Consider the following 16,882-nt stretch of genomic DNA (forward strand, 5'->3'; position numbering starts at 1 on the left):
TGGTGAATACAAAAGTCAGACAGACCTCCATGTACTGGCCCACACAGAAAGCTTGCATGGACTCTCTGGTGTCTTCAAACTGAAGAGCGGCCTCTAAAGCTACCACAGGATCGTCTCCAGCAAACTGGGCTGTAGAGGAAAAACAGATGACAATCAACTTACAAAACTCTTATTTGAAAATGAATTTCAAGTAAAAGGTTTCGGGCATTTTTGTTACATGTTTGCTATACCGAGGATGCTGTTGCCGGTTAGGGTCTGAGCCTGGAAGTCTTTAATATCATAGACCTTCCCATCAATGACAGTCCAGAAGCCACCATCTTTATTATGATTCTCCAGGTCAGCTTTGCGGATAAGTGACACTTCCTCGTTGTTCTTTGAGCTCGGCCCATTGAAAAAGAAACCTGAAAAGAAAGCGGTTTATTGAAGAAAGCTGAAAATTGTGCATCGCTGCTCTTCATTTACTATACTGTGCATTCCTGTGTTCTAATCTTTAATAAGTTGACTAAATATTGTGTTACACTCCATACATTTAGTGTAACTCTCATTTGCTAACATATTTTTAAATCTCAACTGTACAATCAGATTCTCTAATTTATGAAAGAAGTGCATTGGTGGATTTCTCTCATACCCATGAGCCCAGGCCATGCAAGATCCTCGTTATCATCTCTCTCTGTACCAGGGGCGAGATGGTTAAAACGGTCCAGGTGCTCCAATAGAGCAGCGAGCAGAGGAATGGATCCAGTCTCCTGCATCAGGCCAGCATCATGGGTCAGCAGCAGCACAATGGACACGATCAACTCTGGTAGCAAAACACCTGGAAGATGAAAAAACAGGATTGTTGGCAAATATGAATATGAATATCACTTCCCACTACTTTAAAGAAATATTCTCTTTAAAATGAAAATACTCCATTTAAGACGGTGTAGGACATGGTTTTTAAACCTTGGTTCACGTGAGGTACAAATTCTAATAACTCTCAAACCAAATAAAGTGCAAATTGGATGTTAATGACATCAAATTTTATTTCAGGCATGTCTTCTGAACAACTTTCATGATGTCAAACCCTTTAGAAGGAAGAGATTGAAATGCAAGACATTTTCCAATGAAAACTCTCTGCAACACTGTACCCCTAAAATCAAATACAATCTCTTCCCTTTTAAGGGTTCAACATCATGACATTTAAGAATGACAAATAACAAATGAAGAAAAGAAAGAACAAATGAAGAAAAGAAATAGACTTCAAAAGAAAAAATAATAGCAGACAGTTCTGGAATTACATGAGGGTCAGTTAATCATATTCAGAACTTAAATATAATTTTCCTTTAATATCAGAATTGTTCTAAAGCTTTATGTAATAGGTTAACATGAAATGGCATATTCACCCGTGAGATCTCCCTCAAGGACACGTGCCACCTCTGCAAAGTGACGATGGCTGATGAGGGCGATGCTGGTGGCCACAGGAAGGATATCCCCAATGTGTGTGCACAGCAAAGCCATGTACTTCTTCAAAAGAGATCCTACTCCCAGAATCTCTGAGTGACTCAAAGCTGTGACAATGAGAGATACTGTTGACTTGATGCTCAAATGGTGGTTCCATAACAAAACCCCTGGTCATGAGGCCATGCACAAATAAAAATTAAGTTCTTCTACTTACTGTATCCTCCCACACCCACAGTGCCATTGACACCAACGTACAACTTGCAGACCAACAGCCTCTGAAAGCGCAGCAGTAGGTCCAGAGAGGCCGAGCGCTCCTTGCTGACCTGCTCCGTGTCTTGGCAGTTTGAGATGCGTCGCGCCACATCCTTAAGACGAGCTATAGTCTGCGAAGCAATGTTCCTACAGCAAAAAACACAAGAGTTACTACAGGCTATAGACCATAAGTAGTAAGTTCAGATAAGTCTCTGCAGTACCTGAGCAACTGTTGGACCAGCTGGACCAATGGGAGGCTCTGTTTGTTGGCAGACTCATAGATGCCGGTGTTGATCAGGTCTTTGTCCAGTGTGGTGCGACACCGATGCAGCGAGGAAGCACTGGCTTCCTGCTCATCGATCTCCTTCTCTTTCTGTGCCTCCTTCTTTGCCTCAATATCCTAATTGAAGATACACAGAAATTAATTAACTGGAAAGTCAAAACAAAAATCAAATTAAACAAAAATAACCTTGTGTATATACGCTTTGGATAACGGATTACATTATTTAAAATGTTTATTATTTTTGACACTTTCCCCTCAGGGTTCATGAATCTGTTTCCTCCTCTGTCTGTTTTTTGGCAGTGCTCTGTTGAGTGTTGCAGATATAAGGCATGAAGGGTGAAAAAATGATGAAGTGACTAATGAATAAAACATGCTGACCTGGATCTCGGCTGTGATGGCAGCGTTCAAAGCGGACTCCAGCCCTCCATCCGCCATCAGACTACTAACCAAGAGGTCGATCATGAAGCGACGGCCAGGACTTACACCCATCTCATTAGCAGATGCTAAAAACACAGAAATGCTTTTGACCATCGGGTTGTACTGGAAAAAAATCATCACCTTTTAATTAATTTATTTTTGCACATCTCAACAGATGATTCTAGATGTAAACCAGCCAATATGATATATATGATAAAGGTATAAGATCAATAGTATCAGCAGTTTTCCAAGCACAGAATTCATGCACTGACCTGCATTGGGCAGCAGTGAGGACAGGGCTCTTGCTCTTTCCTCCGCAGTGGGCAGTAACACTGACCAGCCACTCTGAAGCACGGCCTGGGCGGCCGCCTGCACAGTGTTTAGCACCCCAGCGTTGCTGGCCAGTGTCACCACCGTCTGCTTGAGGTTATTAAGCAGCCCACTGCCCAGGCCCAGACCCAGCTCCTCAGGATCCACCTGGTTACTGATGGCTGCATGGAGCTGAAATACATTAAATATAATAATGATTTTCATTTCCATTATTAAACTATCCCTTTAAGAGGACACATGCTTTACCATTCAAACTGTTGTTTTAGAATATATAAATGCAAATTCTGTTTTGATGACTGACCTGTAGTCTGAGCAGGTTGAGAGCAGTCACAACCATGCATTCTTTCTCCTGTGGCGGTGGCCAATCAGAGCTGCCGTCCATGCCCTCGCTGACCTGCCGTAGAAGCAGGTCCAGCTGGTCGAATGTCATAGTGCATACGTCCACCACAAATGGTACGCGGAGCCCCACGGACCACTCAGAGCATGACGACCATGCAAAACTCTGACACACAGAAAATATGAAAGATAATAAGCATGCACAGTTAAAAGCAGAGTACAACGCATCACATCTTGGTGACTGACAGGTTATACCTGGCCAGGGCCGCAGGAGATGCCCACTATGTGTTTGGAGTTGAGCCCCGGCAGGGCTTTAGGTTGCTTCTTATTTGAGAAGAGCGTGTCAAAGTGCTGTAGTTTATCATTACTTCCCCAGCTGTGCACCTCCCCTTCTTCAGTGAGGGCCAGGCAGTGTGTAGAGCCAACCGCTACATCCACCACCCTCTTACCTAAATTGACAAATAACGAATATTAAGAGCAGACTTTACATTAAATGCAGATGAAAACTGATGACTAAGCATGAAATGGATTTTGCACACTACTTCCAGGTGAAACAAGTCAATATTCAATGGGGGTAAAAAAAGAGAAAAATGAAAGGAGAGTGTTTGTTAAAAGTGGCCATTCCATACTACAATGGAGCCAACTTGAATGCGATTTAGCAGATTACTCCCCTCATGAAACAGTCAGCACTCACATTTTGTGGAGGTGTTTTGACCAAGATGCAGAGGCCCAAGGTCACGTTCACCCACGAGAGCATCTCAACATAACCGAATGGGAATACTGCTTTAAGTCATCCACTATTTGCTATTAATGGCATAACCTTTATTATATTAATGTTTAACAGCATAAAATTTGTATAATTTATAATTCAGCAGTAGGGGGTATTACTATAATACTAGAGTATTATCACTGGAAAAAGAAGGGTTATGATCAGGCAAGAGCTTTAGGACCCGCTTTCCAGCACTGGAGAGACCAACGCGGGTTTTTAAAAACCTGAAATGTATATTTTGTGAAAACAATGGCTGAAAACAAAGGAAAATGCTATGTACCTTGTAGACTGTCAAGCAGTTTGGGATAGCGGACATGTTCATCAGTGCCGTGGCCGAGTCTTTGATTGTCTCCTTTGCCCCAGGTGTAGACCTGTCCATCTTTAGTAAGAGCTAAAGAGAACTGGCTCCCGCAGCACACCTTCAAAATATCCAAATCCTGCAGCTTCTCCACAAGTTTTGGCGTTTTACATCCATCGCTACCCCCACGGCCGAGTTTACCGTAGTCCCCATCACCCCATGACCATACCTGACCTGTAAAGAGTAAGAGATAGAAATATGATCATATCATCCACTCATCATCTTAAAACCACTGCTGAAAGTGCTCTTTTCAGATGTCATACCATTCTCAGTCACAGCAAGGGTCTGAGCATCTCCACTTCCACAAGCCACATCAATCACCTTAAGCCCCTTTAAAGCGGTTACCAGCATGGGAGTTGTCTGGTCCTCACTGGAGCCTTTAGAAACAAGGTAGACAACATTTCACTTTGTCCTGAGGTAAGATTCTAGTGGATCTTAGCTGGATTTATACTGTAGATATTACCATGGCCCAGCCTGCCGTAGTTTCCCCGGCCCCATGTATACAGCTCTCCATCTGCGGTGATCGCTGCACTGTACGTGCTGCCACATGCAATTTGCATGACTTGCTTCCCCGTCGGCCTCCCTGTGAATACTGCAATCATGGTGGGTTCCTCTAAATACCTGTAGAAACGCAAGAAATGTGTGTAAAAAAGAATGAAAAAGAAAAATAACATTAATGCTTTTTATATTACATATTTGTAATTTAGTTTCTGGATGCCTTCATTTTTATTGAACACTGAATGGTCAAATATTTTCATAATTAATGCTAAACTGTATTTCACACTGTCCATTGCAACATACCAGCACTTGGCCTTAGAAGACTTTCATATACATTTTCCCCCCTTGAACATGACACGCTTTTTCAAGCTGCAATATCGTTTCAAAGTTTGAGGTTATTGTTTTAAAGAAATTAAAAATTTTATTTAGCAAAGATGAATTAAATTGATCAAAATTCAGAGTAAAGACATGTATAATGTTACAAAAGATTTCTATTCCAAATAAATGATAATGAAAAATGAGCACCAAAGTATATTATAATGATTTCAGAAGTCTCAAAAATTTGCTTTGCCATCACAGGAATAAATGACCATTTAAAATAAATCAAAATATTTTATTATTTAAAATTGTAATTTGACAATTTTACTGTATTTTGAACAAATAAATGTAGTCTTGGTGAGCATTAAAAGAAATTTTTTTAAAAGACACCGACCCCAAAATTCTTTTACATATATATATGGATCTGAGAGAAATTATTGAAAGTTTGATGAAGTTGATATGCTCTTACGTGGTGTCTCCATGTCCCAGTCTGCCTCCATCTCCACAACCCCAGGAGAACACCTCCCCATTAACTGAAAGAGCCAAGTAGTGCTGCCCATCAGGATGAGCTGCAAGCTTCATTATTTTCCTAGATGACAATGCGTGGACTAGCATAGGACCCTGATGGGAAATCACAGGTTTATTGGTTTAGTGTGCAAATCAAAAGTAGTAACATAAAGAGAAATCTGTCTCAGCAACAGTTATACGCACAGTCACATTAATCTGTTAAGTATGGGGGAAAAAACTAAAACAAGATATTCAGATAACAAAATGAGAGACTCACTAGAGTGGTGCTTTTGTAATTTTGTGTGTAGACAGCACCAGTGATGGTCAGAATGAAGAAACCCTTCTCTGAGCAGACAATCTGTGTGACGCCCAGGTTCGACAGTGCTTTGCACTGAATTGGTCCATTCACATTAGCATAAGGCTTCCATCCAAGCAGACCCCAACCGATCACCTCCTGCAGTGTACCCTGGAAGTGGAACGACAAAGAGCTTGACATCTATTAAGAATGGTGTTGTTTTTCTCATAGAGGGATTATAGCGCAGTATACTGACAGCACAGGGACCTAATCCCATTTAAATGAGAGTTCCTTGGAGCTTTCTGAAGAATCATTGTGCTCTAAAGCCAAGAAGTTAATTCAGCACAAACAACAAAAAGGGGGACTCTAGGCAACCAGGTAGTAGATGACAAAAGGCTAAGCGACTGTTACTTCCTGTATGACACTGCAAATAAAATGTCAGAACATGACTGAGTGTGTGTTCCATGCAGTACCTTATTAGAAGTGGGTGAGCTGCACTGCGGGGGGCTGCACGGGGCTGCCAGGCGGTCCAAGTGTGCCATGACGACTACAGCTGTCTGCCGCAGATCAATGGCCAGGTCATTATCTTGAGGCAGTGTAAGGTAGCGCAGAAAGCTCTCGTTTGGGCTCAGAGGGGCCGAAAGGATCTGAGAACAAAAGTAGTGAGATGTAAAACCTGGAAGAACAGCACAGTTCTAAAAATTATTCAGTGATTCAATCTCACCTCGATCTCCTCTTCGGGAACAGGCTCCTCCTTACTGCTGTGGATGTTCTGGAAGCGCTGCAGGAGGGGCAGTAAAGGGGCGCTCGTGCCTTGGGTCGAGCGCTCATTATCCATCTCTCTGGTTCCACTGTCCCAGAGCCTCAGAAGCAGCAGAACCGCAGACAGCAGCTGACTACAATACAAACACACGCAAAAGCAGGTTAGAGAGAGTATTTATAAATAAGACTCTTCAGTTCTTCCAAAAGTCTCGGAAAGAAAAGTCAAATGCAAGGTACAAAATTAACTCTCGCCAAGGGCCAACTGAGAGTAAAAATCGGCTTTCAGTTATAGATTTATAGGAATTTTAGCAGAACGCATTTTGGACCCTGGTCAAATGTAACAGTACTCTGAATACCTGAGAGTTCCTCGCTGCACTGCGAGCTCCAGCAGGATGGCCAGGGCCAAGTGCTGATCCTGCAGGGGAATGTCACTGGCTGCTTTTCCACTGGCACTTCCATGGATGTCACTGAAAAACAAAATATAAAAGTAAAATAAGCTTAAACTGCAATGAGCATTAGGAATGTGTGAATTTAAGATCACTTTATGTTAAAGTGCCTATATTTAAACCATTTTCCCTGTGAAAATTTCTTCATGCCTTAAAATCACGTTTTTTATGTTGTTTATATGTCTATGTGGTGTTTTTAATATGAATTTGCACATGGTTTGTCTTAAGCAACACCATTGCTGAGTATTTCCCTTGCAGTAAATAAAAGACAGTCTCAAAAACGCAGTTTGAAATCGCCAGTGTTCCTTCCACCACAAACTACCTTGTAACCAATCATGTCAACACTTGGGCGGGCTTTAGCATATCATTAACTGCTGCGAAGCAGGGGCGTCTCAAGAGAAACCAGTTTATCCCAGTATATTTTTCTGTTGATATGAAAAATCTGGTACATTTAGCAATATAGCAGGTGAATTTTGTTTATGCTGTATATTACAATGCTATGATGAACTATATGCCTTTCTCCACTCACGTTCTAAGTTGTTCAAAGCGTTTTTAATACGGCATTTCAGAATGTTTGTAAACAATAGGCACCAAGATACTTCCGGGTGGCAGAACGCGAGTGGCTTCTACTGACTAACTGAAGAGATCCAGCCGGCTACTGTAACAGTTACATAGCTAAACACATTGCTGTTGATCAAAGTTGAAACGATGATGAAAACGTCTTGTGTTTGGGGTTGCGCTGCCAGATATACACCAAAAGGTGTAGGGGTTGTATCGATTTCTTGTGGGTGAGGAGGTTATAGCGAGTGGACGTTGTGTCGTCAAAAGTAGGAAATCTTAATGATGCCCTATATTATATGATTCATCCAACGTTTACATTTCTGCTGCCAACCCTGCTTGCCCTTCAACTCTGCTTCGTGTATTCTCAAAACGGTCCATCTACAAAATCATAGCAGAGCATTTATCTTCAGCCGGGGAAATTCGAGACTAATATTAGTAAACTTGTCTCTTTTTAAGATCAGACTCATTGCCAGTCACTGCCTGAAGTAAAAGAGGGCTGCCCACTCTCACGCATTGACCGTGAGACTCACTTTTCACACGCTCTCACGCCACACATCCATTTTCTCACGCAACTTACCGAAATGTATATTCCTCACACATAATATCGGCCAATCAGTGTTTTTCAACCGCGCAAACAGGTTAATATAACAGCTGGAGAACAATTATGTCACACAACATTTACCTCAGGAAAGCCATTTAATGACCATGATAGGCTATAGCACGTTATTTTGGCTAGAAAAAAAGAGCTAGAGAGTATTTTGCTAATTATGTGTAGGCCTACTATATTACATATTTATTATATTTTTTACTTATATCATTAAACACAGTTGTTATTATGATAAAAAAACGCATTATATTTAATTCAACTTTTTATTTTTATTACATTTTTACAGTCGACGGTGGGTCTCCCTTCCAAGCAATTTACTAGCGTTGCCATAGGAACGCTTCGGCTTTTGCCACCCGGAAGAACGTCTATTACTGTTGTGACATCATGGTGAATTGTCGTATAGAGATGCACCGATATGAAAATTTTGGTCAATACCGATAATTCTTTATATTTGAATGGCGATATGGAGGCGGGGCTAATTTATTCGTGTTCGTGGATCGGAATATACTACATGAACAAGGGTGTAGAGTTACATTCAAGCCATCTTAAGGCATGAATAAATTATTTTTTACAGGAAAAACTTTTAAATGAGTCATTTTGGCGACTAAAGATGAGTTTTAAGGGATAATATTGACTACAGGGGAACTTTAAAATATCTTGAATGTAACTCTACACCCTTGCTTCATTTGGTTTACAGGAATCAATGAATATACAAATCAGCCCAGCTAAATACTTGACTTTCACCAAAGGGGGTCTTAAATTCTATATAGACTACCGTTCACAAGTTGAGTCAGTATGATTAAAAAAAAATAAAAAATAACTCAATACTTTTATTCAGTAAGGATGCATTAAATTGATCAAAAGTCACAGTGAAATCCCGGTTTCCACAAACATATAAAGTGGTTTTTAATATTGATGATAATCGAGTTCCATATTGAAATGATTTCACAAGGATCATGTGACAGTGAAGACTGTAGTAATGGCTGCTGAAAGTTCAGATTGCCATCACATGACTAAATAACATTTTAAAATAACTGTTTTACATTTTAATTGGTAATAATATTTCACAATGTTTTAATGTATTTTCGATCAAATAAACAAAGCCTTGGTGAACTTCTTTTAAAAACATTTTTTAAATCTTACGACCTTAAACTTTTGAAGGTAGTGTAAGCTTTCTAGACAAAAACTTACTACATAGGAAATACCACTACTACTTATGCATTTGAGAATAGTGAAGATGACAAGTAAACCTGAGGAATTTGGTAGCCCTCTCGACGACCTCCAGCCAGACGGACGACACAGTGCCCTCATCAAACAGAGTGGCTTCTGGGAGAGCCCGGAGAGCGTCCAGAGACTCCTGCAGTAACTCACTGCACAGGTCTGCATCATCACCTGAGATGGCACAAACACATCAGTTCATGAGTGTGAATACAAGACTTTTTATATAGTATACATTTGAATGCTTTAACGGCTGTCATTGTCATGCTGTGCTTTAGTTACAAGATATTTCAGACAGTCTGCACTGTCAAACTCACAGAAGTTGCATCTTCAAAATCTAGACTTTCTATTTGAAGCTTAATGGACAAACACAAAGATAGGATTATCCATTACAAATGAATGACAAAATATGACATTAGTGGAAACTGCTGCTTTAATTATATACTGTAACAACAGAGTTAAAACAAGTCTCAACACCGTAAAACTAACATTATAAAACAATTGACACAAATCAATATGGTCAACAGCCTCTTTTGCACTCACTGCTTTATTCTTAAATGCAGCTCTGGATGTGGAGAGTAGGGTTGCCGCGGTGAGGAAAATTTCCCACCGGTTAATCGACGTGTCACAACACCGGTAATCCCGGTGTCACCGTGGGGGGCGGGGGGGTTAAATAGAGGGAATGCATTGATGTCACGTGTCCCACGTGAACACGCCCCCTCAGCTGGACTGAGTGGCAAAAGAGCTGCTGCGTGACTGGATTTAATAGGGGAAACTGCGGAAACGAGAGTAAAACAAACGATGTTTGGACTCGATATAAGTGTTCCTTACAATTTAGGCCTACCAAAGATCCAGTGATCCATATTGACACGCAGCCATTGTGTTTCCTGACATTTGTGTGCCTGATTTCGACGCCGGGGAAATACGTGAAGCAAATTTGCCTGTGAACGCTTTATATAAATACAATATAGGTAGGTCTAAATCCAGGTGATCACTCATATCAATGTTATATATAGGCTATAATCATATCGTCCAGCCCTAAAACTTGTAGCCTATAGTTTTTTTTTGTCATGACAACGCATGTGGTCATGTAAACACGGGAAACCCGTTTTCTTTTACACTGGTAGTTTTTTGCCTCTTACTCGGATTTCGCATTATGTAAACGCATTAACCTGCTTTCTGCTTTTTTTTCTCATCTCGTGCAGCAGAAGTAGAAGTGGTTCAGTCAAAACGCTGCATCTGTAACTGCATGACATGAGAGAATATACGAGCTGTAAGTTTCCCGCTGACATGTTGCAAGCTTTATTTAACATCAACCGACAAAACAAATGAAGTCAGATACGCAAATGATTGTTTTGTCGTCACACGGTCATGGCCTGATTTATTAATAAAGTCATGTAAACACGGTTTACTTGTGTTGTCATGGTTACTGGTTTGCATGTAAACGGGAAACTGGTTATTTCAATAAGCTGATATATGCGAGTTATCATCTTACTGGTGTGCATGTAAACGTGCTCAATGATAACTGCAAATCCACTTTTCTCTGGAGTCAAGTTGATTCTATGAATTGCATCGATCCATTTGCTTCTCTGTTCTGTAGGTTTTGGCAGTCTGTAAAAATATACCTCAGATTTCTTGTGAAATGTAGTTGTACAGTCAATCGCAAAGCTCTTTCCCATTTTAGAAATGTGTTTTTTGTGTTTTTCACGGCATTCACGCTGAAAACCAATGCTGCCGCTCAGTCTTTTTGCCACTCGAGTGGGCGTGACCGCAATCACTCCAGCTGACGGTGACGTCATACGCATTCCCTCTATAGCTTTTAAATGCGTGCGCGTTATACTTTCACTTTCGAAATAAGCGTCAATTGGCAATTCAGCGTCAATTGCTTGAATGGACAAAAAAACAACAACTCGGCTCGCTGATAATAAAACGGGGTTAAATAGCTTTTAAATGCGTTCGCGTTATACTTTCACTTTCGAAATAAGCGTCAATTGGCAATTCAGCGTCAATTGCTTGAATGGACAAAAAAACAACAACTCGGCTCGCTGATAATAAAACGGGGTTAAATAGCTTTTAAATGCGTGCGCGTTATACTTTCACTTTCGAAATAAGCGTCAATTGGCAATTCAGCGTCAATTGCTTGAATGGACAAAAAAAAAAAACTCGGCTCGCTGATAATAAAACTTTTATTTATAGACAGAACTTTTATTAGCATAACGAACGAATAAAAATAACCCCATGCATAGGCTGAAAATCGTCAAACTGTGGGCCCAAACAAATAAGAACCATAAAACGTTTATTAACGAATAAGAAAATAAAACAGGCCTAAATAAATTACACATTTATCTTGCTTTTCTGTAATTTGACTCGTTCTCATCTCCACACGTGCTAAATGGAATCCTGATGCTTGCTGATCTGTGACGTGACTGGCTCTTGGCACGCACTGCGCAGTTCAGTTTTTTATTATAATGTATGCTCTCTTCTGAACTAAATAATTGATAATTATTATTTTTAATTAATTCAAATAAATATTTTAGCAAAAACGAATACTTTAAAAAAGATGGGGCTTATGGGGCTTAAAACCGGTAACACCGTCAACACCGTCTATCGCGGCAAGCCTAGTGGAGAGTTAATAGTAAAGCAGGCCTTCTATAAACCATGATCCCATCCAACTCTATGTACAATCTGAAAATGTTCTCTTATGATGTCTCTCTTTCACCAAAGACTGGAAAACCTGAAACACTGTAAACTTTAACACAGGATAAACATTTGCCCTTTCTCTCATACATCTGCCTCCTCCCTTTCCCATCCTTATTTTTTCTCTCATATTCTCACAACTATAGCAGTTCTCATTTGTTCAATGGAATGTGCATATGGCTCAGGTTTCAGGGCGGCTTTATTTCCCGGGCCAGAGAGGCTGTATCCACCCATTCCCTGTGGACATGGTGCAGCACTGCTCTAAAAGGATCAAAACTATATCTCCTACCGGTCTGTAAACGTCTGCCCAGATTCGGGGTTTCAGCTACAAGCAGAAAATAAATGTCTGCTCATGTTTGCCCTCAAGTCTGGGTTAAGCTGCAAAGTTGACCTTTTGTAGCACCACTACCTATCTGAAGTGGAGATTAATACCCGGCCCAACAGAAAAACAATTTCATGTGTTTCACATTAAGCTCATAAAATCTACAAGTTGAGCAATAATTTGGCCCAACAACTGTTGTAAATGTAGGCCACATAAAAAATTTACAAGTCACTAATGTGTTACACTAGATTGATACATTAGTCAATAATATCATGGGATGCCTTCATATGCTTCATGCTCAGTAACGCTTGTCAATATTTCCAAAAACCTGGTTTTGAAGAAATGGATTCTGGTTTTTGGACACAATATTCTGTCTGTGCATGTCATTTCTCATGCGGATCGGTATGACACCGGACTCCTACAAGGGGATCATGGAGTAAAATACAGTGTCAAAGCCACTGCAACCTTCACATTGCATGGAAAGATTTCTGAACAGGGGATCCGTATATATACACAACTTCATAAGAGCCACAGAACAACGGGAGATTCAGATAACACAGGAGAAAGAAGTAAAGTAGCAGCAAATTCTCCGATTACGTTAAACCACTCTTTCTAAGTGGATTTTAAAAACAGATGCCTTAAACATTTTGTCAAAGTTTTGTGTTGTTATAATCAAAGCCTGTTTCGGGAAATGGATGCTGGGTAATCTGCAAGCAGTGCTGGGTAGATAGATTACTTGTAATTTGGAATCAGTAACGACTACAATTTGTATGACCAAAAATGTAGTTAATAATCCATTACATTACACATTTAAAGTAATATAATCTGACTACTTTTAAATTACTTTTAGATAACTTTTGACCCAGTTTGTTTATCATTTTGATTTAAAAAGGATAATCTTGTACCATATTGATATAAAAATCCAAAGTGAAAAAAAGAATGGAATATATTTTCCATCAACAACATGAAGTGAATTAAATATTACATTACGTCAGGGTTTCCCAGACTGGGGCTCATGGTGGAACTGCAGAGTGATTGTGAGTTGATGAAAAGATATAAATTAAATCATAAACATTAAAAATTAAATAAATAATATCAAAATAAAACACTACCTAAAAAAAGATGAAATATTTTGTTTACCTGCATGTCATGTGACCATTAACCGACATCAGAGAATCGTAAACTTAAGATTATTATTATTATTATTGACCTAACTTATTAACTAAAAGGGCACATATTATGCAAAATTCACTTTTGAACATAAATGTGTGTTGGCAGTGTGTGTACACAGCCACCCAATAATGATTAAAAATCCACCCAGTGCTTTTTTTTTTAAATCCCCATAAATCATAAGCACTGTCTCAAAACAAGCCATTCTCAGATTCGGGGCAATGTGACGTACTTTTGCACAAGCCCCGCCCACGACTGTTGATTGACACTGCAGTTTTAGCGTAGACCCGGCCTGAGTGAGCTAAACACAGTCCGCCATTGTTTCGACGCCGGAGCAGCGGTAGACAAAAATGTCTTCTAAGCGATTGAGGTGTTTTGTTGTTGGATGTAAGAATGAACATAGCAGTCTTCATTTACTCTCGTTGTTACTCAAGGATGGATCTGTACCAACTGTTCGTGATCCAGCTTACAGTATCCGGAGCGATAGACCTAACGTTACTGATCACAGCAGTAATGAAAGTGAGAGCACGCAGAGAAAATGGATAAGACTTTAATGTGCGCTTCTTATATGGTGTTTATTCAGCTTACGGTGATTATCTGGGGTGAAACTAACGCTTCATCTTTTGTGCGATGTATGATAAACTTCATTGAACTCATCAGTATATTTTTGGGGTCCGCTACAGCAGGCTTGTAATAAAATAATATAAAGCAGATGACAAATACGTTATAACCGTAATTAAACTAAACTATACCTGTTCTACCTCCATACAGCATATATTCTCTGGCTCTGTAGGCATTATTGTCCGACTCTGGGTCGAAATGAACACCGCTACTGAGAGTTTCTGTTTTGATATTATCATTCCGTGAGATAGATTGTCCTAACAGAGCGCAAGCTCGTGAGGCTCTGCCCTCTGGGCCGGCAGCAGCTGCTCATTTGCATTTAAAGGGATAAAACAGCATGTTTTTCTGAGCCCCAAAAAGTGACAATTTAAACATGCTGTAAAAAATGATCTGTTGGGTATTTTGAACTAAAACTTCATATACACACTCTGAGGACATCAGAGACTTATTTTACATATTGTGAAAAGGGGCATAATTAAAAATGCCCTTTAAAAATCTTAGGGGTATTTCAAGTAAATATAAGTTCAAAGAGGTTCAGCTGGCAAAAAAGTTGGGGAAAACCTGCATTGCATGTAAATATGAAGTGACATGAATTCCTGGATTTTAATGCATTTGAAAGGCAAAAGCCTTCTAAAAACAGCAATATGTGGTTAAATGACTCACTGAGTGATATTTCAAATAATAATAATGTGCTTTTCAGAGGCTGATTAGATATGCACTGTTGAGCAAATTAAATTATGTGTGTAAATCCAGTGATCAAATGCTGTGTGGGTCTCATTTTTCAGTGATCGGCACATGACTAGTGGCTGGTCTGTGTGAGCAAATCCGGAAAACCTTCTGAACACGTGTATAGATAAGCAGTAGGGTTTTTTGAAAAGGAACATTTAAAAGATAAAAAAATAATTATTAGGGAGAACAAATGTACTATGAATAATTTACTGCCATTGTCAGAATTACATGTAATCAATCAAAAAAGAAAGTGTATTCTTCTGATTATGAGTATTTTAAAACGTAATATAATCCAATCTATAAGTACTTAATTTTTGGATTACATGCAATCAGTTACAACCCAGCACTGTCTGCAAGTAACCCTGATGGCCAGCCAAACCATGCTGGAAATAGCTTACCTGATCTCCAGGCTCGGCGGAGAAAGGCAAAGGCAAAGGAAAGCGCTGCTCTTGATCCCACCCTGGCCAAACCCTCCACTCCTTTACTGACTGGCCGAGTGCTAAGGAAACAGACAAAACATTTCAGACCATTATTTCCATTGCTTCTAACCTGAGAAATTTAAAAGGTAATCCAACTTCAATCAAAGCTCTTTATCTCAAACCTTTTATTATCGATGGCAGAGAGCGGAGGGCTGGGGGGACTCTTCCAGCGCACTTTGTACTTTTCCTCCATCATGCTGTGGGTGAGTGAGATGAGGTAGCGCTCCAGGATCACCAGTCTCTGGCTCAGGCGCAGGGAGGAGAGTGTACTCTTAGCTGTCTGCGAAGACAGCTTCTGTTGGTCGTCTACCAGCGCCATCAGACAGTCCTTTAGTTCTCCCGGTTCTGTACAAATAATGGAATAAGTAAATAAGCAAATATTGTATTACATAACATGCCCCTAAGATTCAAGATATTGGGGCAAAAATGCCCCTATATGATTTTGTCTCATATTTATTATCATATGATATATACGGTAGTTAAGATTTATTGATTTTATACAACAGTTCAATAAATAAGTTAATATTGTGTTATATTTTAGACACAATATTGTCTGTTTTTGCTCAATTTTGCCAACGAAAATATGACCTATAAAGCCAGCCAGTATAACTGTTGTGTGTCTCCGAGCAACACACAGTGGTGTTTCATTACTGAATGAATCCAGGTTTTCAATAAATCGGGTGAATGAACGAATAAATGATTTACCCATGAAGACATTTACCGGCACCTATTGGCAGTTTTAGTTTCTTACTTGGAGTATAATTTCATAAAAATAAAACAATTTCATATTTTCATATTAATTAAACCCATTAATCTCATTGCAATATTTATGCAATTTTAATTGCAGTGCATTCATGCCACCTCTAAGCTGCAATAAACGGTCTGTAAAATGTATCTAAATACCAATTCAGATGCAGCTTCTGTAAAAAAAAAAAAACATGGCCGTTGTAGACAAAGTTTGTGTGCAATAAATTCTGTTTAATCAAATAAAATATTTCTTTCTGAAGCTACTTTTTCCCTAATGTCAATTTGATACTTTTCTAATTTAAAACAATAATGACAGCCAAAACTGATGTACGATTAATTAATCGGCACATCATGTAATTAGATTAAAAAATGTAAATCGTTTGACAGCCCTATTATACTTTACATATTTTGGACTACTATTTAAAATACAGCATTACAAAACTATATATTTTAAAAACTGTATTTAGAGACCTGCTCACAGGGGCTTTTAACTTTTGCTACTCAAATCCCTGACTACACAAAGGTTATAAATAGTCTCTGTGTGATGAACGCCAAAAGACATTAGCATTTTAATGCAGTTTTGTATATCATGATAGCACTTATTTTTATCTCAATGTTGTACCAATTAACTAAGAAATATCTTTTGCTTATGTGATATACAAAAGCACAAAAATGCAAGCATGTATAGAATTGGATCTAGTAACAATGTCGTATAACAAT

The 16,882-nt window shown here is 39.3% G+C and overlaps 1 protein-coding gene across 4 annotated transcripts in view; it reads right to left on the minus strand.

Moving 5' to 3' along the window:
• Window positions 1-16,882, minus strand: part of herc2 (HECT and RLD domain containing E3 ubiquitin protein ligase 2) — a 74,284-nt gene that overhangs the window by 42,652 nt on the left and 14,750 nt on the right. For all 4 annotated transcript variants that reach the window (XM_056253959.1, XM_056253960.1, XM_056253958.1 and 1 more), the window contains 21 exons: window positions 15,538-15,760; window positions 15,335-15,435; window positions 9,430-9,571; window positions 6,922-7,032; window positions 6,528-6,699; window positions 6,277-6,450; window positions 5,786-5,974; window positions 5,471-5,622; window positions 4,649-4,806; window positions 4,449-4,562; window positions 4,108-4,359; window positions 3,314-3,507; window positions 3,024-3,224; window positions 2,665-2,893; window positions 2,354-2,478; window positions 1,914-2,092; window positions 1,655-1,839; window positions 1,383-1,547; window positions 629-814; window positions 231-401; window positions 26-129 (listed from right to left, as the gene is read on the minus strand). In XM_056253959.1, the coding sequence (XP_056109934.1) occupies window positions 26-129; window positions 231-401; window positions 629-814; window positions 1,383-1,547; window positions 1,655-1,839; window positions 1,914-2,092; window positions 2,354-2,478; window positions 2,665-2,893; window positions 3,024-3,224; window positions 3,314-3,507; window positions 4,108-4,359; window positions 4,449-4,562; window positions 4,649-4,806; window positions 5,471-5,622; window positions 5,786-5,974; window positions 6,277-6,450; window positions 6,528-6,699; window positions 6,922-7,032; window positions 9,430-9,571; window positions 15,335-15,435; window positions 15,538-15,760 (3,527 nt within the window). The remainder of the gene's footprint in view (window positions 1-25; window positions 130-230; window positions 402-628; window positions 815-1,382; window positions 1,548-1,654; window positions 1,840-1,913; window positions 2,093-2,353; window positions 2,479-2,664; window positions 2,894-3,023; window positions 3,225-3,313; window positions 3,508-4,107; window positions 4,360-4,448; window positions 4,563-4,648; window positions 4,807-5,470; window positions 5,623-5,785; window positions 5,975-6,276; window positions 6,451-6,527; window positions 6,700-6,921; window positions 7,033-9,429; window positions 9,572-15,334; window positions 15,436-15,537; window positions 15,761-16,882) is intronic.

The sequence above is a fragment of the Rhinichthys klamathensis genome, unplaced genomic scaffold (genome assembly GCF_029890125.1).
Source record: "Rhinichthys klamathensis goyatoka isolate OS25496 unplaced genomic scaffold, OSU_Roscu_1.1 h1tg000109l_1, whole genome shotgun sequence".
NCBI classification, from domain to species: Eukaryota; Metazoa; Chordata; class Actinopteri; order Cypriniformes; family Leuciscidae; genus Rhinichthys; species Rhinichthys klamathensis.